This window comes from Ambystoma mexicanum, chromosome 11, assembly GCF_040938575.1.
Source record: "Ambystoma mexicanum isolate Mex_15411 chromosome 11, UKY_AmexF1_1, whole genome shotgun sequence".
Classification (NCBI taxonomy): domain Eukaryota; kingdom Metazoa; phylum Chordata; class Amphibia; order Caudata; family Ambystomatidae; genus Ambystoma; species Ambystoma mexicanum.
In genome coordinates, this window is record NC_090934.1 from 891,846,609 (window position 1) to 891,871,390 (window position 24,782).

Consider the following 24,782-nt stretch of genomic DNA (forward strand, 5'->3'; position numbering starts at 1 on the left):
CCACACTCCCCTTTTTCTCCTCACATCTCTGACGTGTCCAAGAAGACAAACTACCAACTGCACCTACTCAGAGGTACCCTTCCTTTCCTCTTCTTCCCCGATAAGCTTACTGTCTCTAGAGCTCTGGTTCTCTCCAGTATGGACTACTTCAACAGCCTCTTTCTAAATCTGCCTGCTTCTACTCTCCACCCTCTGCGACTCATCCAGAACAGGACTGCAAGACTTGTCCTTGGCCTCAAGCCCTGGGATCATATCTCACCAGCCCTGAAATGTCTTCACTGGCTCCCAGTGGCTGCAATGATTAAATTCAAGACCCTTTGCATTGTCCACAAGGCTTTCAGGGGCCTGGGTCCAAAAAACCTTCAACGTTCCCTTCGTAAACACCTTCCCACTCAAGCTCTTTGCTCCTCCACCTCCAACTCCTTCAGGGTCTGTCACTTCTCCAGGCAATGAGTTGGGGGTATATCTCTTTCCTCGGCTGGGGCCTCCCTCTGGAACAGCCGCCCTGCCACTCTGAAACTTGAAGAGAACCTTCTCCAGTTCTGGAAGGACCTTCCTCTTTGCATATGCCTTTGCTCTTCCTCTCGCCTGCTGATCTGTCTGCTCCTGCACCAGGAACCTGGTCCCTGCCGACCCAGCCACGCCTACACTTATTCCTGGCAACCCTTGCACTTGTTTCTGTATGTGTAACCCTACAGTCCCATTACCAGCACTTATCAGACACCCCTTGTCTGCACCTTAAACCTGCAATTGCCACCTTGCTGGCTGCACTACCAGTTGTTTGTTGTTTTTATCACTTGTTCAGCACTTTCCATTTCTCCCCTCTCCCTTGCACTTTCCCCCTTCACCCTCCCATGCACTTGTGTGTTCTCAATGTCACTGGGCCTAGTAAAATCGCTGTTTTGTCCTCCCTTGTTCCCCTCCCTTTCCTTGTCATGCTCTGAAACACTTGTGTTTGAGCACGATACTAATAAAATATCATATCATATCATAGAAAAGGGAAAAAGTGGTTGTTGTTTCTTTTCCGATATCCACGAGCATCTCAAATGTTCGGGGACATTGATGCTCACGAACTTGACAAATGTACACTGACATTCAAGGATATTTATACATATATGTATATATAGTTATGGTTCAGTACTCCATATGGAAAGTATTTTTTAGGTGGCTTTTAACTTTTGCACAGTTTGACAAATCTGCAAAAATCTTTCCCAGAAATATATAGACCTGACTCTGAATCTTTTTGGAAAGTTTGATGTAGTTTCATCACTGGGGTGCAAAGTGGTAGGAGGGGTCCCAACACCTTTATATCCTGGATTGACTTGAATGGTAAAGCACATTCTGTTGCACCTACAGCCCAACATTTTAAGATTTCATCTAATGACATTGCCACTGTCATTAGCAAATTGAGGATTCTGAATAGTCTACCATGATTGTGGATGTCCATTCAATCTCGTCCTTAGAACATGAGGCTATGGCTGCTGTAATATTGATGTCCCCCCTCCAGCATGTAGCCCTAGGCCTGCTAATTCTCATATGAAAAGTAAGAACGTAGGGGAACTTATTATACTAGTAGGACTAACTTTAGCTCTTTAATTATTCATTTTGTCTATTCTGGCAAAAGACAAATAGTAGATCAATTGCATCCTGAGACTGTTGAGGATCCCACCACCACTGACTAGTACTGGCTACACAAGGTCTTGCAGCCATGGCTTCTCAAACATCCCTAGTATATTAACATATTTTGGAACACCAGACAGTTTGCCTGTTACAACTCTGGGGGTGGGGGGCTTATTGGAATTTATTGACAAATTCAGTGTGGTTGCATTGCAAGAGACTTGGATGGTAAATAGCCTGCTGGTCAATGGTAGACTAACCATACAAACTCCTGCCATGAAGGATCCTAATCCTGCCGTGAAGGATCCTAAAGGTCACCCTAGAGCGGGATTAATCATTAGTGTTTGCGACCATTTTTTTAAGATCCCATCCGTTGACTCTAAGATTGAAGGAGTTCTGGCAGGAGTAATGACCTGGACATACAGAAAAGGCACCCTTAGACATCTGTTAGTAATCAATATCTACCTTCCTCGTTACAACCATTGTCATACAAACATTATTGCAGGGATCGGTTCAATAGTGGAAAAACGTCAACATTTTCTGACATTCATTTTTGGGGATTTTACTTCCACTATTCCACCTGACTTCGATCTTCAGACTTATAAACCCATTTCTTAGAATTCCATTGTGATACCCATTGATCATATGAGCCAATATGCTGTACCATAGTGGATTTACCATGCTGAATGGACAGTGCCCTGGCGATTGTCCTGCTAACTATATGAGGATGGTTGGTAAGAGTGCTTGTATCATTCTATCATTAATTATATGTTTGTGAACATAGCCTGGAGTCCTTTCATTACTGATATGCTGGTGATTGCTAGAGAGGAAAGTGACAATTTTCCACTGTATGAAACTAACACCTATGGCTACTCTTGCTCATAGACTGACAACACAGGTCTCATTGACATACATTCTGCTAGAAATCATCTAAACTGGACTACTCACAATCTTGCTTTTGCAAAAAAAATTGTGAATCAAGCTTTAAGTTTGCTTCTTGCAGGCCACACCCCTGAGGTTCCCATTCATGGGCATGCAACTAAAGCACTGGAGAATTTTCAGAATTATGAGAATGCTGTAACTGCTATTTATAAAATAGCTAATAGAAATAGGGGACCACACATTGGTTGGGTGTCACCTAAATCTAATCTTGGAAATGCCCCTAGATTTGACAACAACATGCACTTTGCAAAAAAAAAAAATAAACACATTGGGGCTAACATTTGCTCTCTTTTAAAAAATGAAACTATCTCCTGAAAGCGTGGCCCTTAATACTTGTATTTTAAGAACTAACTATCAGAAATGGCTCTAAACTATTTCCACCAGTTGGATCACGATCTCTGGCTTTCGTTGGGTAATTGTGCCAACAAAAGAGATCTGAATTATTTTTGGACAATTACGCATAGCACTCAAACTAACCGCCCCCTTAATATTGGAGTTTCGCAAGTAGGGTATGCGGATCACTTGGTTATTATGGCTCTTACCACGATTAGACTACAATCTCAACCTTGGCCGATTCATGGAATAATTAGCGCGGCGCAAGTGGGCATAAACGTGCGAATCGCAGTGGAATAGCGAAAATCGCAGTGAACGTGCGAAAATCGCACGAAAAGCAGCGCACGTCGATTCATGGAAGGCCGTGCGCGAGAAAACCAGCGGATGTGCGATAAAAAGTGCGTGGCGCACGTTAGCGCACAGGCCATCTAACAGCGTGCGCCAGGTCACAGCGAAAATCGCACAGGCCACAGCGAAAATCGCACATAGCGCGGCGCACGCAATAAAAGTAGGCGGAACACGGGCGTAACACTCGGAATGGGGAACAACTTGCCAAAACGTGGGCGTCACGGGGGAAGTACAGGGCACAAGTGCGCGGAACGCCCACACGCTCGCCTACAACACGTATTCATGGAATAGAATAGGGGAAAAAAGCGCACGCTCAAACCAGCGCACAGGCACAAACACGACCGCCACAAGAAAGGAGGCGGTAGCGTCTCTGCGGCTGTAAGAAATGTGCGCCAAAAGGTGCGCCAACAAATAGCACCTATATACTGCCATGATGAATGTCCCATACTGTGGCCCTCCAGGAAAAATGACGTGCAAAGGGGTACCCACAAACACGGACACCCGCTGACAAAAAATACGTGTGCATGTATACCGGGGTGCGCGGGAAGTGTCACACGCGATTTGCAGGGTACGTGCATCACAGGGGTTCGCGTGAAGTTATTCACGCGATCGGGCCTGGGGGAGCGGGCTACGTGTATTACAGGGGTTCGCGTGAAGTTCCACACGCGATCGGGCCTGGGGGAGCGGGCTTCGTGTATTACAGGGGTCCGCGTGAAGTTCCTCACGCGATCGGGCCTGGGGGAGCGGGCTACGTGTATAACAGGGGTTCGCGTGAAGTTCCTCACGCGATCGGGCCTGGGGGAGCGGGCTACGTGTATTACAGGGGTTCGCGTGAAGTTCCTCACGTGATCGGGCCTGGGGGAGCGGGCTTCGTGTATTACAGGGGTTCGCGTGAAGTTCCACACGCGATCGGGCCTGGGGGAGCGTGCTACGTATATTTCAGGGGTTCGCGTGAAGTTTCACACGCGAATAGCCTGGGCGCGTGAATTTGAGGGGTGCGCGGGAAGTTCCTCACGCGATCGGGCCTGGGGGAGCGGGCTACGTGTATTACAGGGGTTCGCGGGAAGTTCCACACGCGAATAGCCTGGGCGCGTGTATTTCAGGGGTGCGCGGGAAGTTCCACACGCGAACAGCCTGGGCGCGTGAATTTGAGGGGTGCGCGGGAAGTTCCACACGCGAATAGCCTGGGCGCGTGTATTTCAGGGGTTCGCGGGAAGTTCCACACGCGAATAGCCTGGGCGCGTGTATTTCAGGGGTTCGCGGGAAGTTCCACACGCGAATAGCCTGGGCGCGTGTATTTCAGGGGTGCGCGGGAAGTTCCACACGCGAATAGCCTGGGCGCGTGTATTTCAGGGGTGCGCGGGAAGTTCCACACGCGAATAGCCTGGGCGCGTGTATTTCAGGGGTGCGCGGGAAGTTCCACACGCGAATAGCCTGGGCGCGTGAATTTGAGGGGTGCGCGGGAAGTTCCACACGCGAATAGCCTGGGCGCGTGTATATCAGGGGTTCGCGGGAAGTTCCACACGCGAATAGCCTGGGCGCGTGTATTTCAGGGGTTCGCGGGAAGTTCCACACGCGAATAGCCTGGGCGCGTGTATTTCAGGGGTGCGCGGGAAGTTCCACACGCGAATAGCCTGGGCGCGTGTATTTCAGGGGTGCGCGGGAAGTTCCACACGCGAATAGCCTGGGCGCGTGTATTTCAGGGGTGCGCGGGAAGTTCCACACGCGAATAGCCTGGGCGTGTGAATTTGAGGGGTGCGCGGGAAGTTCCACACGCGAATAGCCTGGGCGCGTGTATTTCAGGGGTGCGCGGGAAGTTCCACATGTGATTTGACAGTGTGGCTCCTCCCAGGTGTACTCTGTACACCCTCCACGGCCCCTGCAGGCAGCCCACACCACAGGGGACTACCCTGCATCCCTGGTCATGTCCCGCAGGCAGCCCACCCAACATGGGCATGCCCCCCAGCAAAGGCACATGTCTCCTTGAACTAATGAACACCAACACATGTCCCCTTGCACCCCCACCCCCCAGCACTGTGGGGCACCTGCCAGCAGGCCCCCACCCATGTCCAACTCATGTCTCCCACCACCCCCAAACCCCAGCCACCAGGGTCACCCTCCACCAGGGCCCCACTCATGTCTCCCACCACCCCCACCCCCCAGCACTGTGGGGCACCTGCCAGCAGGCCCCCACCCATGTCCAACTCATGTCTCCCACCACCCCCAAACCCCAGCCACCAGGGTCACCCTCCACCAGGGCCCCACTCATGTCTCCCACCACCCCCACCCCCCAGCACTGTGGGGCACCTGCCAGCAGGCCCCCACCCATGTCCAACTCATGTCTCCCACCACCCCCAAACCCCAGCCACCAGGGTCACCCTCCACCAGGGCCCCACTCATGTCTCCCACCACCCCCACCCCCCAGCACTGTGGGGCACCTGCCAGCAGGCCCCCACCCATGTCCAACTCATGTCTCCCACCACCCCCAAACCCCAGCCACCAGGGTCACCCTCCACCAGGGCCCCACTCATGTCTCCCACCACCCCCACCCCCCAGCACTGTGGGGCACCTGCCAGCAGGCCCCCACCCATGTCCAACTCATGTCTCCCACCACCCCCAAACCCCAGCCACCAGGGTCACCCTCCACCAGGGCCCCACTCATGTCTCCCACCACCCCCACCCCCCAGCACTGTGGGGCACCTGCCAGCAGGCCCCCACCCATGTCCAACTCATGTCTCCCACCACCCCCAAACCCCAGCCACCAGGGTCACCCTCCACCAGGGCCCCACTCATGTCTCCCACCACCCCCACCCCCCAGCACTGTGGGGCACCTGCCAGCAGGCCCCCACCCATGTCCAACTCATGTCTCTCACCACCCCCACCCCCCAGCACTGTGGGGCACCTGCCAGCAGGCCCCCACCCATGTCCAACTCATGTCTCTCACCACCCCCACCCCCCAGCACTGTGGGGCACCTGCCAGCAGGCCCCCACCCATGTCCAATCCATGCCCCCCTGCACCTGGGTCCCAACATTCCCCAATCATGTCCGTAATGCCCATCCTCCCCTGCCAAAAGGCCCAACCAACTATCACACCCACCCACATATCAAAGCCAATTACATGTTACACCCCCAATGTAAATAATGCAATTTAACACATGTCTGTCACACACAATGGCTGCAAGTGAATGACAAAACACCCAACATGACATGCCTGAAAGCAATGAGATGATACGACACATTGAAGATTAAAAAAATAATATGTATTGAACAGCAAATAAGAAAAAACACAAAGCAAATCAAACAAAACAAGATGAATGTCCAAGAAAAAATTATGAAAAATTAAAATAAGCCAATCAAGAAGATAATCCTGGGTCCATGAGCCCTACCAAATTAAACCTAACTGACTACTAACTAAAAAGGGAACTATATACAAAAAAGTGGTGCATTGTCCAATCGCAACCCAAAAAAAATTCAAAAAAACAAAGGAAACCTAACCCTAACTATACAACTATATACAAAGGCAGCGGGCTATTCGGACGGCTCACTGGTTGTCGTCATGGGCCAGGGCATCCTCGAACTCCTGGTCAATGGCTTGGAGGCGGGCATGTTCCCTGGCCCCGAGGTCCCGCAGGGATAACGCAGTGTCAAGCTCAAACTCCCTGCGAAGACCCTCGAGGCACTCAGCCCGCCTCAGCGCCCTCCGCATGGAGTCCTCCGCCCTGACCATCGTGAGCCGTTCCTCCTCTGCCCGCTGCCGCTCCGCACCTATCCGCTGGCACAACCTCTCCCACACGGAAGCCACTCCCATTCCAGGGTTCTCCTGCCCTCCGGCCGATGCCTGCACCCCTGATGTTGATGGCCCCGAGCCATGATGCCTCCCACGTTGAGCCTGCTGCTGCCTCCGACGCAACTGCCTGTGCCAGCACGACGGCATCCAGGCTGATGGAAACCACCGACGCCGTCGTGCACGTGTCCTGCCCGATGATGCCGTCACATCCTCCATCTGCTGGGGTCCAGTTGCTCTGGTGTCCACCCCTGCTGGATCTCTGACTCCCGACTGTGGCAGGGATGGGATCCCCACCGAGCTGGCTGCATTGGTCGGGGCAGGTCCACAGGGGGCCCTGGTGGCATCTGGGCTGGAAGACGGCAAGTGGAACGACTGGTGGATAGCCTGCACAGAGGAGGAGAGGGCCGCCACATTGGCCAACACATGCAGGAAACCCCCGAACATGGCCGATCCCAATTGGGCCACGTCGGCACGGTGCACTTCGTGATGACGTGCGTGCTCCTCCCGGGAAGCACGCACGGCATCACGAATCGCAGCCGTGCGCAACGCGACCCCAATCAGGACCTTCTCCGCACGGCCAGGGGTTCCCACGTCCGCAGGTGGAGGGGAGTCAGGTGACATGGACATCCCCTCTACCTGCGGACAGGCCTGGGACGGGGCATCCCTGCTGGTGCATGGTGGTGCACTCACAGGGTCAGGGACAGCGACATGCACAGGCCCCTCCACGGTGACCTGTGCTGCCTCCTGCCCCTGGCCCTGGACTGCACCACTTGCACCAGCAGGGATGCCCCCACCAGGCCCCATGTGTGCCCCAGTGGCGGCCTCCTCCTCCTCTGTGCAAACCACCAACCTGGATGGCTCCTCACCGTCTCCCACCGTAGCAGGCCCCTGTGGGGGCTCACCCACCCCTTCCGCTGCAGCCGTGGGGGCATCCCCGCCGCCTTGCTCCACAGCGCCGTCTCCGCCCTCTTCTTCACTAGCCGCTGCGTAGAGGGAGACAAAGAACACAAGCATCAGGGCACTGTACAATGGTCCCCTAGACAGGAAGCAATAGCAGATGAGCACCACTGTCAAAGTACACTTCCATCATGTCCCTCCACAACACATGGGCCAGTCCAGGGAAAACACACACAGTAACAGGCATGGTGCATGCCATGGACATTTCCATGCATGTCCAATGGACTCTTGAAACATTCAATGATATGTAACTCACATGCATCATGCCTCATGCCCATCACATGCACACACATCACCTCAGTCACATCCATCTGGCCCCAAACACACCAAACACAGCGGATACAAGGGTAATTTTGCTGCTTTACTGAATCTCTGCATTGTCACACACATGTGTCATGCATCCATGGCATGCACAAGTCACAGAGACGCAGGTCAGGCACACAGACATGGCTACCATATATGTACCTGGCATCAGCACCCATCCCTCACCCCCACCCATGTTCAGGTACAGAGACTGGCATGCTCTCATGTTCATAATCTGATTAGGGCTCCCCATGCGGCATATCAACACATGCAACAACCATGTGCATCACACATCACTGGTCGCACATGCATTACCATGATGTCCCTGCACACATACATGCATACATGGGCTATGGCACACATACAGGCAAGTATCATAGAACCAGCACACCGCAACATGCCCTGTCTCACACAGTAATGCATGGACACTTACCGCTCAACTCCAGACGGGCCTCCCTCTCAAGGATCTGGGCGTGGAGCGCTGGGCGTACGCGTTCCAGGACCCTCATCTGGATGGTACTCATGCGGCCCCGGCCCCCCTCCACGAGGCGCCGGGCCTTCACAAGGGTCCTGGACCTCAAGTCCTCCCAGCGCTTCTTGATCTTCAGGACGTCGCGGGTTGCCACCCCCTCCGCGTTGATGGCAACCACACAGTCGGCCCAGATCCTCTGCCGTCCTTCCTTGCTGGCGCGGGACGATCCAAAGAGGGCATCATACTGCCCCAGGTCATGCTCCACCAGGACACCAACTTCGGTGACAGTGAAGCTGGTGCCCCTCTGCCCCTCTGGCCTGGGGTTGCCACTGGTGCCAGATGTGGAAGTGCCCGACATGGCAACCCCAGAGGCAGGTGTGGGTGGGCAACTGGGTCCTGGGGCTGGGCTGTGGAGCGATGTAATACCAGTCGGGAGTCTTCAGTTCCAGCAGGGGTGGACACAGCAACTGGACCCCTGCAGATGGCTGATGTGCAGGCACCAAATGGCAGGGCACGGTGGCAGCAGGCAGGCAGGCAGGCAGGCAGCAGCAGATGGCACGTGGGAGGCTGCTCGGGGCACTGGGGGGCAGTAACTCGGCCTTCTGGGCAGGAGCGTGGGCTTCCGTGTGTTTTCGCGTGGCCAGCTTGATACGGAGTGATTTGGCACGTGAAAATCCTGCACGTCAGCGTGAAATCCGAGGAAAGGCCCTTAGCGCGTAAGCGCGTCAGCACGCATACGCGATTCTATTGGACCAGAGTCCCTCAGCGCGTAAGCGCGTCTGTGACGTGACCCGCACGGGTGTTCCCCACTCAGGACGTGATGACGGGGCACACGTGGAGATACTGCACGTCAGAGTGTCATCGCGTGTAATTGGACAAAAGTGCGCGTACACGCGATTGGCCTATGTACGTGTATTTAATGGGTGCGCGGCCACTTACACACGCAAGTACGTCAGCGAACCTGTATCCCGTGGTGCGTGTGAATTTCCACACGCTATTGGACTGGGAACAGGATTCCAGGGCTGCGCGGGTCACACGCTGTATCCCGTGGTGCGTGTGAATTTCCACACGCTATTGGACTGGGAACAGGATTCCAGGGCTGCGCGGGTCACACGCTGTATCCCGTGGTGCGTGTGAATTTCCACACGCTATTGGACTGGGAACAGGATTCCAGGGCTGCGCGGGTCACACGCTCGCCTAGAACACGCGCTAAGCATAAATTGCGGACTTTAACAATAACAAGCTCAGACGCCAGGATGAACATACCGTTCCTAGCAGCAGTGGCAGTGGGCTACCAAAGGAGGAGGAGGAGGATAGTCAGGGCCAGAATATTCACACCCAGAACCAGCCTTTTCGGGATGCCTGATGACCAGGTGTATGGGAGGTACAGGTTTCCACCACACATCATACTGGACCTGGTGACTGAGTGGGAGGATGACCTCACATCACCCACCCTGTGCTCCCAAGCACTCAGCCCCCTGGAGAAGGTCCTCAATGTACTGCACTTCTTAGCCACTGGATCATTTCAGCGGACAAGTGCCATAGTGGGTGGGGTGTCACAGGCCACCCAGTCACGCTGCCTACACCAGGTCTTGAACATCATGACTGCACGCCCATCAGTCCGCAGGCACATATACCTGCCCAGAACACCTGCAGAAAGGCATGCTGCCGCCCTGGATTTTTACGCAGTGGCACGATTCCCCAAAGTGCTAGGTGCCATCGACTGCACCCATGTGGCTCTACGTCCCCCCAGGGCATCTGAGCACATCTATAGGAACCGCAAGCACTGGCATTCCATCAACGTGCAGGTAGCATGTAATGCCAAGGGAATCATCACCTCAGTATATGCCAACTATCCCGGCTCCACCCACGACAGCTTCATTTACCGAATGTCCACCCTAAGCCGGGACCTAGAAGCTGGGCGGCATGGCGATACATGGCTGCTTGGTGAGTATGTATGCCACTGCACATGCATGCATGTTGGATACTGAGCAAGGTCACAACCTCACCAATGATACCAATCCCCACCTCCACAGGGGACAGTGCCTACCCTCTCAGCCCCCACATGATGACGCCAATTCGGAACCCCACCACGCCACCCCAGGTAAGATTTAACACAGCCCACATTACAACCAGGGGCATAGTGGAGCGCACATTCGGAGTGCTGAAGTCACGCTTTCGCTCCCTTGACCGTTCTGGCGGGCAGCTGTTATACGCTCCCCCAGTAGTGTGCAGGATCATAGTGGCAGCATGTGTCCTGCACAACGTTGCAACACGCCGGGGCCTGGCCGTGGACATGGTGGTGGCCCCACATCCCCAACCACATGCACAGCCGCTGCGCATGGGAGGGGAAAGGGCACGGGGGGAGGCAGCCCGTACACAGCTAGTGGCTAATTACTTCACATAGAAATCACACCCCTGTGGAGTGCACACTGCCCTGGCACATTCCATCTGACAATCAATGATGACTCAACCTGACACTGATCCTGAATGTCTGGAGAATGAACCGGGAATTCCATGTCAGCCTGAGATTGTTCACCTGGAAGTGTCACAATGTGTGCATCCCTACCCACACAGACACCACCAATGCAGTTTTGTGAAGTTACACATTGAAGCAGCTAAAATGAATACCCACTTGCAAAATGCAACAAGAGGACAGTGCCATGTCAGCCAACCCAACCCCAGCACTGCCACACGACACACCGTGCCATGTCATGCTAATTGCAGGTAAACAAAGTAATCCCCACAACATGACATCACTCTCACTATGTACAGTGGCACTATTAGAAACCTGCAACACCTGAAATGCTCACAGCAATGCCGGACCAACAACATACTTGAGCACGTAGTACCATTAACATGACATCAAAAATGTAACATATTAGTAGTCTCACCACCTGGAAATGCCTGCACTCCCACCACTACCAACTGTGCAGTGTTGGCGCCATGTAGAGTTGTAGGTGCACTGCTGCCAACATGGTCCCCATCGCCAGACTAGAGGTCCTTGTGTGGACTTGAGGAAGGGACCTGCAAATTGGGAGGTAGACACAGAAGAAGAGTTACACATCAATGCAACATGCAGTGTACAACACAACAGCAATATGCACTAGGAATGTATACACAGTATTGACTACAGACTGGCCACACAGCTCATGGGAGTCCAACGTCACTGTGTAATTCACTGTCACTTGGGCACACCCTTTGCAAGCCCATGGAAACGGGAAGCAGGAGGGGTGTGTGTGACTCAAACCCAAGCATCTGAACCAAATACATTACAAGCCTGCATGTGCCCAGCCACAATGCAGCGTATGCCCACAGGAACCAGGGAAGCCAACAGATCGGAGCCAACAGATCGGAGCCAACAGATCGGAGCCAACAGATCGGAGCCAACAGATCGGAGCCAACAGATCGGAGCCAACAGAACGGAGCCAACAGATCGGAGCCAACAGATCGGAGCCAACAGATCCTCCCAAAAAAATTGGGAATAAAAGAAATAAAAATAAAAATAAAAATAAGAAACAATCAAAAATGGCCATTGATGGGCCCGGGGGGGTTGGGGAGGCCACCCAGGAGGTCCGAGGACAGGATGTACACCAGAACCCACCTGCGTGGATCCTGGGAAAATAAAACACCTCCATGGGCTCATGGCCCACACGGCTACCCTATTGTGGGAGTGTCACTGCTGTCGCTATTATCACCCTGTGCAGCTGCATCCGGAGGTGGTTGCACTATGGGAGGCAGCCCACGCAAGGCCCTAGTCTGCTCCTCCATGGCTGCAAGCATGCGGGTGTGGTAGGTCTGGTTCTGGAGGATGAGTGTGCGGAGGTCCCCATGCAACAACTCACGGGATGCCCGGACCTCCGCCCTCGTTGCCTGCATCTCAGCTGAGAGCGTACGGGTGAGACGCTCCAGCTGCTGTTCTGTCCTTTGGTGTGTTGAAGCCTCAAGCTCAACAAGAGTCGTCCTGAGGTGTAGGAGCTCCTGCCTCAGGGCTTCCCTGTGGCCCTTGGACTCAATGGAGATGGCCTCCTGCAGAGTCGCCAGTGCCGCCCGCCTGTCCCTGTTGGACCCCAACATGTCCTCCCTGTGTGACTGGCAGATGGAGTCAGTTGCCTGCTCTAGTCGCTCCATCAGCCTTTCTGGGGGGACAATGGAAGTGGCCACCCTATCCATGGCCTGAGCCATCATCTCGGATGATGCAGCCTGTTGGGTAGCCATACCGTAAATGGATTGCTCCCATGCGGTATTGCCAGGTGGCGTACGGCCACCACGTCGGCGGGCACCACACCTGTCTGGGGCAAGGCGAACTGCGCCTTGCTGTGCCGGCACTGCCTGAGGCTGCAGGACTGCATTCCCCCTCTGATCTGCTGGCCCAGGAACAGGATCAGATGTCGCGGAGTGTGACCCTGCATCCGTAACCACCGAAGGCGTAGCTGCCAACACTGACATCCCCATGGAGGGTACTGACCCTGGTGCAGGTGGGTGAGACAGAACAGAATCCCTCCCTGGAACACTCACCAGCGACGGCACGTAGGTCTCATCCGAATCAACACCTGAGTACAGCTCGGGGGAGGTGCAGCCAGAGACACCCCTTGAGAGCACGACCTGCAGCACTTGTGGGTTCTCCCCCACCACCACACCACGTCCCTCACTGGTGGTTGGTCGGCCCTGGGACACCTCCTGGGTCTGCACCATCTCCACAACCCCAGCAGTATCAGGTGCGTCTTCCCCTGCAAAGACATGAAAACAAAGTAATGGAAACAGGCATTAGCACCATGGCACACATTGAGGGCTGAGAAGCAAGAGAACCAGTACTTGATTGACATGTCCCACATGACTAAAACCCTCCCATGCATGCACCCACACTGCGTATGAAGTGCAGGCAAACGGCACACACTGATGACACCAAGATGGAAGATGAACAAATTTTCTGCATGCTGCCTGGCAGTGGCATCACACATTGGCCTGTGATTGGCAGGTGAAACACACATGCCATCACACAGATGGCATGTACCATTGCTATTGAGTGAAGATGGAGAGGAGGGCAGCACCTATTCATTCAGTCCAGTTCCCGCATGTAATAGCTTTTCTGATTCTAACAGGTCAGATTTTTCACCTGGAGCTGCCAGTCTGTAATGGTCAAATTGCACAGGGACATGTGTGTACAAATGATATCCAGGTAACAAAGTCACTCCCCTTTACCATACCCATGTCAGACATGTGACTAGTGGACAGCGACATGCCTAGTGAAAGTGGTGGAATGCAAACAAACTGACTGAATGAACAGTGAAAAATAAGCAAATCTGTTGTGTCAAGGTGACACTTCAAGGGCAACTGGCGTGCAGTTGTGCTAGATGTCTACTGTTGGCAGAAGGGATACTGCTATGGCCAAATGCAGCTGCGCAGGAAGTATTGCATGAAGCACATGGCTGACCCATACGACTGAGGCGCACACACTCTCTCCTGCCACCCAAACAGAAGCCCTCACACACACACCATGCACATGTATGACACACACATGCATGTGCACTCACCGGACAATGCCTCGTAATCAGCCAGATCTCCCACGCCTTGGATCTGTTCCTCCGTGACGTAGGTCCCAGCGACTGACTCATGTGGAGTGAGTTCCATGTCTACTACTGGAGACCCACCTCCAGTCACTAGAGTTGCGGCATGACTTGAGGCCAGCTTACTCTTTGCCCTGCGCTTTAGGTCATTCCAGCGCTTATAGCAATCATTGGCTGTGCGCCTCACGATTCCAAGGGCACTTACGATGTCCGCAACGGTCTGCCAGTGTGCCTGGCGTTGTGCAGGTGTGGTCTTGGATCCTGCAACAATGACCATCTCGTTGTCATGTCCGGACACATACTCGACAAGTGCATTCAGTTCGTCATCCGTGAAGCTGGGCTTCCTGGACGGGCCGGACTGTGTAGCCGTGTCTGGGGCATCAGCCTGTGCCGGACGAGCACTCTTCCTCTTCCGCTTGGAAGGTGGTGGTGATCCTGAGTGTCCTGCGCCGCTCTGGACACTAGGGGCAGGAGCCCTGGTGGACTCTGTATCAGGAGTGTGGGATTGCACACTCAGCATGGGAGTTGGTGCAGGCATTGGCTCGAGTGTGATGGTGTCAGGGGGAATGTCAGCAGCATGGACTAGGACCGACACTGTCCTGGCTGGGTGTGTGAGGGCTGGGGTGGATGGAGCCGCAGCTGCCCCTGCAGCCACTCCGCCCTGCCTCCTTGGTGCAGCAGATGACCTTGCTGCCCCAGATCCACGTGGCATGATGGCATCAACGTGCACCAGTGCACGTGTCGTAGCCCTGCTGACCTGGAAGTCAGCCATGGAGTCAGCCAGGTCTGGTGCCACAATGGGCTGGTCCAACAAGGGCTGAGCATGGATGGTGTCAGCCACTTCAGCCTCAACGGGAGGGGGGGAGGGGGGGGGGGGGGGGGGATGATGGGTGCCCTTGACTGGTCCTCCACACATGGGGGGACAGGCTCACCCTGCAAGTTACGACCACGTCCCCTACCGGATCCACCACGGCCACCACTTGTGGCTCTTCCACCTTTGCCACCCTTACGGAATCCTCGCCTCCCAGCCATGGCACTGATATTAATGTGCGTATGGGAGTGGCTGTAGACAATTGTCCTGGGCAATTGGGGGTCAAAGGGGTTGGGTACCAGATGGTAATTGTACCCTAGTGCTCTAGCACGGCTGATTGTAACCCCTGGGGAAAGATGACGGGTCACGCAACGCACAGGAGGCCCAAAAAAGGGAGATGACGTGCACGCAACCCCTCCTAGACCACGTGTGCAGAAAGAAAAACCTGCACTACGCTGTGGCACCCAGTAACACAAGAATGAACGTATGCGTGTCACACGCAGCCTAGAATGACCTCTGAAGGGGTAGGCAACACACGGGGCAAGCACAGAAGTTGGATACGTGCGTGACTCACCGTCTGCCAGGTAAAAGAGCGTGAAGAATGAGCGCGTTTGGCTGGCTAAACCCCCGCCAAAAGAAGATGTGTACGCTGTCTGAGAAGACAGGACAACAGTAGAAGGGGACACTGTTTGAGGGAACAGGCCCAGGTAAACCAGTAAAAGAGAAAAAAGAGAAAAAGCTGTCAGAGGTAACAGGGAATACGAACTGGAAACGCCGTGAAGTAAATCGCGTGTGAAACGACAAGAAGTACAGATTTCACCCACTCGCTCTCCACGAAAAGCACGTACAAGGAAATGGTGTTCTACATGTACCTTATATACAGGCCCACACGTACAGCGTCACTTACGTGGCGTGTACGTTCACCAATCACACGCTTTGTCACTCCTGCGTGTAGATCCATTTTCACCAATCACACGCTTTGTCACTTCTACGTGTACATCCATTTTCACCAATCACACGCTTTGACACTGGAACGTGTCACGCAACAATTTCCTGCACGTGCAGGTGACTATAGGCGCGCATATGCTGTTGACGGGTTTACGCGCTAAGGGCCTTTGCTGACGTGTGGGATTTCACTACCTATCAGGCTGTCCACGCGTTCACACACGAGAGACCACGCTCCTGGCCAGGAGGCGAAATTACTGCCCCCCAGAGCCCTGAGCACGCTCCCACCTGCCATCTGCTGCTGCCTGACTGCCTGCTGGCCACGTGCACCACAGTGCTGGTGGGTGGGGGTGTTGGGAGACATGGGTGGGGGCCTGGTGGAGGGTGCCCCTGCACTGGTGGGGGTGGTGGGAGACATGGGTGGGGGCTTGGTGGAGAGTGCCCCTGGTGGCGGGGGGTGGTGGGAGACATGGGTGGGGGCCTGGTGGAGGCTGCCCCTGGTGGCGGGAGGGTGGGGGTGGTGGGAGACATGAGTGGGGGCCTGGTGGAGGCTGCCCCTGCACTGCTGGGGGGGTGGGGGTGCAGGGGGACATGAGCAGGTGTGCAGGGTAGTCCCCTGTTTTGTAGGCTGCCTGCAGGGGCCGTGGAGGGTGTACAGGGAACACCTGTGAGGACCCACCCAGCCTAATCGCGTGTTAAACTTCCCGCGTACCCCTGTAATACACGTACCCTGGCTAATCGCGTGTATAACTTCCCGCGTACCCCTGTAATACACGTACCCTGGCCAATCGCGTGTTAAACTTCCCGCGTACCCCTGTAATACACGTACCCTGGCTAATCGCGTGTATGACTTCCCGCGTACCCCTGTAATACACGTACCCTGGCCAATCGCGTGTTAAACTTCCCGCGTACCCCTGTAATACACGTACCCTGGCCAATCGCGTGTTAAACTTCCCGCGTACCCCTGTAATACACGTACCCTGGCTAATTGCGTGTTGAACTTCCCGCGTACCCCTGTAATACACTTACCCTGGCTAATCGCGTGTTAAACTTCCCGCGTACCCCTGTGATACACGTACCCTGGCCAATTGCGTGTTAAACTTCCCGCGTACCCATGTAATACACGTACCCTGGCTAATCGCGTGTATGACTTCACGTGTACCCCTGTAATACACTTACCCTGGCTAATCGCGTGTTAAACTTCCCGCGTACCCCTGTAATACACGTACCCTGGCTAATCGCGTGTATAACTTCCCGCGTACCCCTGTAATACACGTACCCTGGCCAATCGCGTGTTAAACTTCCCGCGTACCCCTGTAATACACGTACCCTGGCCAATCGCGTGTTAAACTTCCCGCGTACCCCTGTAATACACGTACCCTGGCTAATTGCGTGTTGAACTTCCCGCGTACCCCTGTAATACACTTACCCTGGCTAATCGCGTGTTAAACTTCCCGCGTACCCCTGTAATACACGTACCCTGGCCAATCGCGTGTTAAACTTCCCGCGTACCCATGTAATACACGTACCCTGGCTAATCGCGTGTATGACTTCACGTGTACCCCTGTAATACACTTACCCTGGCTAATCGCGTGTTAAACTTCCCGCGTACCCCTGTAATACACGTACCCTGGCTAATCGCGTGTATAACTTCCCGCGTACCCCTGTAATACACGTACCCTGGCCAATCGCGTGTTAAACTTCCCGCGTACCCCTGTAATACACGTACCCTGGCCAATCGCGTGTTAAACTTCCCGCGTACCCCTGTAATACACGTACCCTGGCTAATTGCGTGTTGAACTTCCCGCGTACCCCTGTAATACACTTACCCTGGCTAATCGCGTGTTAAACTTCCCGCGTACCCCTGTAATACACGTACCCTGGCCAATCGCGTGTTAAACTTCCCGCGTACCCATGTAATACACGTACCCTGGCTAATCGCGTGTATGACTTCACGTGTACCCCTGTAATACACTTACCCTGGCTAATCGCGTGTTAAACTTCCCGCGTACCCCTGTAATACACGTACCCTGGCCAATCGCGTGTTAAACTTCCCGCGTACCCCTGTAATACACGTACCCTGGCTAATCGCGTGTATGACTTCACGTGTACCCCTGATATGCACGTTACCCGCTTTGCGTTCCTTGTTTGGCTGCCCTGTAAACTGGTCCAGAGTTAGCGCAGCCCTTTGCGATGATTTAGCGATTTTGCTGGCTTTTCCTTGCGCGAGGGCGTTCTTGGGGGCGTTACTGGCGCTGCTGCAGGGTCGCTGCGATACTCTGCGCCACGGCTGGTTTGGGAGCATGAAATCCATGAATACGCTGTGCGCGGAAATCGGTTTTATCGCACGTGCCTGGCGCAGTCAATCGCACGCGGACACTCTGCGCCAGCCGCTTGCGACACTTTTCTGCGTAATTCTATGAATTACCCTGCTAATTCCTTATTTAAGTATGCCAATCAGAATGGGCTAAAAATCATTATAGAAAAATCCACCCAACACACTGCTCTGACAAAGCCTTCAAATGGGTGCTCGGTGTTGTTTACTTTGCAAATTGTATTTTAGTACAAATACATTGGGACAATTATTAATCACAAACTTAAATGGCGCTCCCAGCTGCAAAACATATATTTGAAAACTCACAAGCTAATTGGCGCGCTTAGCAATAATTCCTATTGACAGAGGGAATACTTGGTTAACACAATTATTAGAGTATATTGAACTAGGGCACCACACATTGGTTGGGTTTCACCTAAATCTAATCTTGGACATGCCTCTAGATTTGTTGACAACAACATCCACTTTCAAAAAAAAAAAAACAAAAAAAAAAAAACATTGGGGCTAACATCAGCTCTCTTTTAAAAATGTACCTATCTCTTGAAATTGTAGCCCTTAATACTTGTATCTTGTGAACTAACTACCAAAAATGGCTCTGAAACTATTTCCACCAGTTAGATCAGGATTGCTGGCTTTCGTTGGGTAATTGTGCCAACAAAAGAGATCTGAATTATTTTTGGACCAATTCCAAATAGCAATCAAACTAACCGTTCCCCTTAATATTGGAGTTTCGCAAGTAGCGTGGGCAACACATATCAATACTACTCTTGGATTGGACAATAATCAATGCAATAACTTCAACTTGGGCACTCACGCATTGGCTTTTTCCATTGCTATTATACATCTTGAAGAATGAATCAAAACAAGTAAACTGTCTAGAGCTCCAGGCCCTGATGGTACTTGTAATCATTTACTTAAGATGAATCCCACTGTCTGGGCTGAGGCTTTGCATATGCTCTTTCATATGATATTCCTCACGGGTAGGTTTCTTCACACTTGGACCAATAGCATTATCGTTCCAGTATTTAAAAAGGTTATGCGCAACAACCCTGCAAATGATCAAATTCAGGCCATGCTTGATGCGCCAGCTAAAATATTTGCTTGTGTCTTACTCAATGAACAAAATATGTGGATTAGTGATTTTGGTATAATTTCCAAAAATCTAATTGGTTTTCAGAAGAACCATGGTCCCCTAGTTAACATCTCAACATCAGTCTAGGTTGATGAGTTGGCATGGAAAATTGGAAAACAACCAGTACTCTATAGAATTTTTATATAGTGCAAACGCGCAGTCTGTGAACAGTCTATAGACAGTCTGTGGATATAAATACAGCAATGCAGGGGCATCGCTAAGGGGGGGCTAAGGGGGATATAGCCCTGATCTTTTGGTTGTAGCCCCGGATAGAATCTCAGGAGCTACAGCCAAAAGACAAGCTAGCCCCCAGTCCCAACAGCTCTGACATCAGCATAGCCCTGGATCTTTTCCAGACCTAGCAACTCCCCTGCAGCAATGGAATATTCCCAAAGGGTTATCAACCACGTTTATTGTTCTACACTCTAGTACCAATGTGAAGGCCTGACTGAATCAATATGGAGCGGTTACTGATTGGGTGCACACAAGTACTGGTTTGAAGCAGCGCTGTATTTTGGCGCCTACTCTTTTTAATCTTTATCTGACGGATTTGACTGCAGCTCTGACCACAGATAGAGCTTGGCCACTAAAAGTTGGGGGAGCCACTGCAGTGGCTAGGGTATGCGGATCAATTGGTTATTATGGCTCTTACCACGATTAGACTACAATCTAAACTGAATTCCTTATTTAAGTATGCCAATCACAATGAGCTAAAAATCAATATAGAAAAATCTACCCAACACACCGCTCTGATAAAGCATTCAAATGGGTGCTTGGAGTTGTTAACGTTGCAAATTGTATTTTAGTACAGCTGCAAAACATATATTTGAAAACTCACAAACTAATTGGCATGCTTAGCAATAATTCCTATTGACAGAGGGAATACTTGGTTAACACAATCATTAGAGTATATCAAACAAAAATTCTCCCGGTGAGTACCTATGGGGCAGAAATCTGGTCAATTAAGTTGGGAATGGCATTAGATCATCTAGAAAGTAAATCATTAAAAACATTACTCAATTTAGCTCCCTCCTCCTCTATTGAGTATGTCTATCTTGATTTTATTATCTGTAAACTTAGTTCTATTCTGATTGCTAGACAGCTTAATTTCTATAGGAAATGTCCCCACAAGCGCCAAAGATCTTTAGTGCAGGCTACCATTCAGGGATTTTCCTCACGTGTGCGGTATCCCTCCGGTTCTGTATGGGATCACATGTTTTATGTACAATTTTGTTGTGCCCCTACAAAATGGGGAACTTTATTAATTGTAAATATGATCAGTGTAAAGACATCATAAGACAGATTATTAGGACATGTGACTGGGAACAAAATTTGGTGGACTTTGCGACTAAATCATTCAGTGGTTTGTAGATATCATCAGTGTTACACTCCATATTAGACCAGCTTACATTACCACCTTTCCCGATAATGTTGTCTTTTGGAATAATCCTAAAAGAAAGTGTAACCTGGTCAATACACATTAGAAGGTAGGAGCATGGCTAAATATTTAACTGCCAGAGCATAACCTTTGAGTATGTAGCGAGCTGGTTTTAAGACCACTAAACCTCTGCTAATTTATTGTGCTAGTTTGAGTGAAGCTCTTGAAATAACGCTTTTGGCAACTTGGTCGAGGCTCATGCCCTAAGCAATTCAACCATGTCTTGTATCCTAGCATATGCTGCTCAAAGTGACACACATCAACATGCACTGAAAAAAATGGGTTTCTTAATGGACATTATAGTCCTTTAATAGATGTTATGAGACATATTACTAACTTACATACAGTGAAGTAACATCATGAAACGTCTTCAGTTATAACAAATGTGGTTAAGTAGATGCAAAAAAAACCTTTAAGATTAAGTGAAAAACATTGTGATAGGGACGTAATGATTAGATTTCTCTAATAAAAACCTTTGATGTTCAGAGAAATTCCGAAGAAAAACTTAATAAAGGGTGTTAGGTTGCAGTGCAAAAATCGAGATTTTTTTTCTCCAGTTATGATAATCTACGCAACCATAACGTTTGCCCCCACCATGCACTGTACCGACTAACAACCAAGACATCAAAGATGACATCACAAATGGCATCATTGATGGCATTACTGAAGACATCACATATAACAGAAATAATCTGTAACAATCCTGAAGGAAATTCCTTAACATGGGTTGAGTTTAGGGTATTGCTACCAACATATGAGGGTGGTAGGTAGGCCTCTAATGAACATATAATGTACTTATTCCATCAGAAACTGTCTACTGATGTTTTGTTGATAAATTAACAATCTCAAAATACATTAACATAGCAATGGCTGCAGCACGGACAAAATATGTATTATTCTTAATCTTGTAGATTCAGTCAGTAGAATTATAAATCCAAACCTATCACAACCTTGAGCAATGTCAAACTTGGAGCCATGGTCTAAGTATACAAGAATGACTAGACATACGTGTGGGTATAGAGAGTATACTTAAAGCATCAAGGCATTCAAATTTGATGCACAGAGAGGTAACATAAAGGTGAAACAATTACTATAACCAAAGAATGATAGTAAGATTAGAATCAGTCATCATACATATAAAGTGTATACATAGAATTATCAGTCTGCGGCCTGCTTATTGTTCCATGGATTGTCGGAATCGAAATGATATTATGCCTCCTATCGCAGTAATTGGATGTGTGTTGGCTTACGCCAAGTTGTCTAAAATATCAAATATATATAGACTCCGCGGCAAGGTCTTGACCTTAAAGAAAGTAATCTAAGTCGCCATCTTGGATTTAGCCGCCATATTAGGTTCTCTTGTAATGTGGAAGTCACCCTGAACATCAAAATGGAGGCTGAATGACGTTCTGAGAAGATTCTGGCCTTTGTGACCTCCGCACACACGAATAATTAATATGCCTGCAGGCCACTTGTCGGGGTCGCAAACTGAGACCTTGTCCTATTGCTGACCTATGTGTAAATGAACAACTATATCAGCGAAACTGATCAAAATGCATACATTATAGGATTGACCTGGCAAGGAACCGTAGGCCTGGTCCCAAGAATGGTTAACCCGTGAGAGGGTTGGCCAAGGGCTGGACAAACCATATAAAAGACCCAAGTATTCCAATGTACGGTCTCTCTACTAATGCATCGAACCCTCGTTAAAGTTTGTTACATTACTCTGAGAGCCGAATAGCTATCCGTTTGTCAATTGACTTTGGTAACTGTTGTAGCTTTTAAATAAAGCACTTGTATGTCCTTTGTAACCTGTGTTTGTGTGTTTCTTTGGGCTTCCCAGCCTCATATCAATTTTATGTTTTCACAGTATGTGCACCATGAGCTCAAGCTAAACCCTCAAAAAACTAATTTAAGAACATTCTGCAAGGTGAAGGCTTACATATATAGCACCTCCACTTAAACTGCTTACTGTCACTAAACAAAAAGAACTTCCAAGGCTGTGTGATGTCATAAATGATGTCATTAATGACTCAATTTGTGATGAGCAGTGCATGGCAGGGGAGTGAGTAAAAGTTTCATGGCTTATTGTGAGTGGTGAATTTCTTTGGTTTTTCGATTTTGCTCTACAAACATAACGTCCAATTAACACAGTATTTCCTCTGAATTTCAAATGTTATTTGAGCAATTTAACTGTAACGTCCATTTAGCAAAGTTCTTTCACTGAACTTACATATTAATATTAAGAACATGGGGCTTTGCATCCCAGAATTCAAGACTTTGAAGAGTATACCATTTTTCTGGGGAAAAAAAACATATTTGTACCCACACACTATCACTTTATGTTAAATAGCATCTCGCTAAATATGAATGAATTATAAAACTGCTGTCAATGGCACATACTCAGGAAAATATCTTAACTCACCATCACATGGTTCATAGGAGCAGCATAAGAATCTAACCTCATAGTTGAGGCAGCCAGGCAGGTTCTGATCATCATTGTAGCACACAAGTCCAGATGTGGTACATTGGACTTTTTGGTTAAGGTTCTTTATTGGTGTATCCGGGAATAGAGTCGCTCTGCATTGAACATCACTGGGTGCTTTGCACACTGTGATTCCTTTTGTTTTTAGATTTTCCACCGTCTCAAAATCTCCCAGGCTATTGGATGGATTTGTTGTGTCAAACCAGTTCGACCAGGCGCAGACTTCATGCACGTAGACACAGGGCGGTGCTGGAGTTGACACTGTTTAGTATAAAAAGGTCACTTTTGTTATACTTTACAAAGAACACCAGCAAATATTGCCTAATAACAGTTATATTAGATTATTGTATCATTTGATCTTTACTTTTATCCAAGGGCCTTTAGAATATTGATTTTGATTTTTAAAATCCCATCTGTCCTTTCTACAACCAGATATTCAATAGACCACAAGAGTAAACCATAAAGCCCAACTTAAGTGTATTTTCAATTGGTTGTGCATGTCAGGACAGACCCTGAGCTTGACACTCCACACTCTCTACAGTTAGCATATTATGTACCGTAGAATGTAAAATAAAAAATAAATAATGTACAGTATACCTCAAATTCCCTCAGTCTCACTGTTAGTGTTAAATACATACTCGCTGTACAATCTCCAGACGTATGCTGATGACTCCCACTTCCATTCACTTCTATGAAGTGGGACCAAAGACATTCCATGATCATATGATTCTTGTACTACTTCGAATTTTTGATGCAGCAGAGCTAAGTGTGTCTGAATGCAAATCAGGCACATATCCTATGACAGGTAATGCAGAGACACATTCAATAAAAAGGAAGGCAATCCCACTTCAGTCCCACCAACAAGTGCACTTGATCAGATCACTACCCAAAGCACAAATCCAAAAACCTTAAACATGTTCCTCCGACTTATGAAACAAGAACATGCAACACCTACTCTGACATCCCTGGAGTACGGGCAATTTTACAATTGGGGAGCAAGATATCAAAACATTGTCTTATCCAACTGTCTCCCTTCTTCACATTTTAGCAGCTATGCCCCCCTTTCCCACCGTTATCTTCCTCTTGTTAATTTTCTTTCCTCCAGCAGAGAAACCTGTATCCCCCGGGGGGGGGGGGGGAATATTATTCCACTCCACGGACAACTGTAGCAGAACTGAAACTACAGCATTGTTGATTCGGTGCAGAAGAAAAGCCCATTAAGATAATATAACATTTGGTGCTGTTTAAAAGATGTTTAACATAGCAAATCATATTATTCTCCATTGTATTAATTATGGGCATGATTTACA

General features: G+C 50.3%; 1 protein-coding gene across 1 annotated transcript in view; it reads right to left on the minus strand.

Annotated features, from left to right (window-relative positions):
* Positions 1–21,295: 21,295 nt before the first annotated feature.
* LOC138503895 (mucin-5B-like) overlaps positions 21,296–24,782 on the minus strand; it is a 365,999-nt gene continuing 362,512 nt past the window's right edge. The window contains exon 12 of the mRNA XM_069623966.1: positions 21,296–23,733. Coding sequence (XP_069480067.1) covers positions 23,363–23,733 — 371 coding nt within the window. The 3' untranslated portion in view covers positions 21,296–23,362. The remainder of the gene's footprint in view (positions 23,734–24,782) is intronic.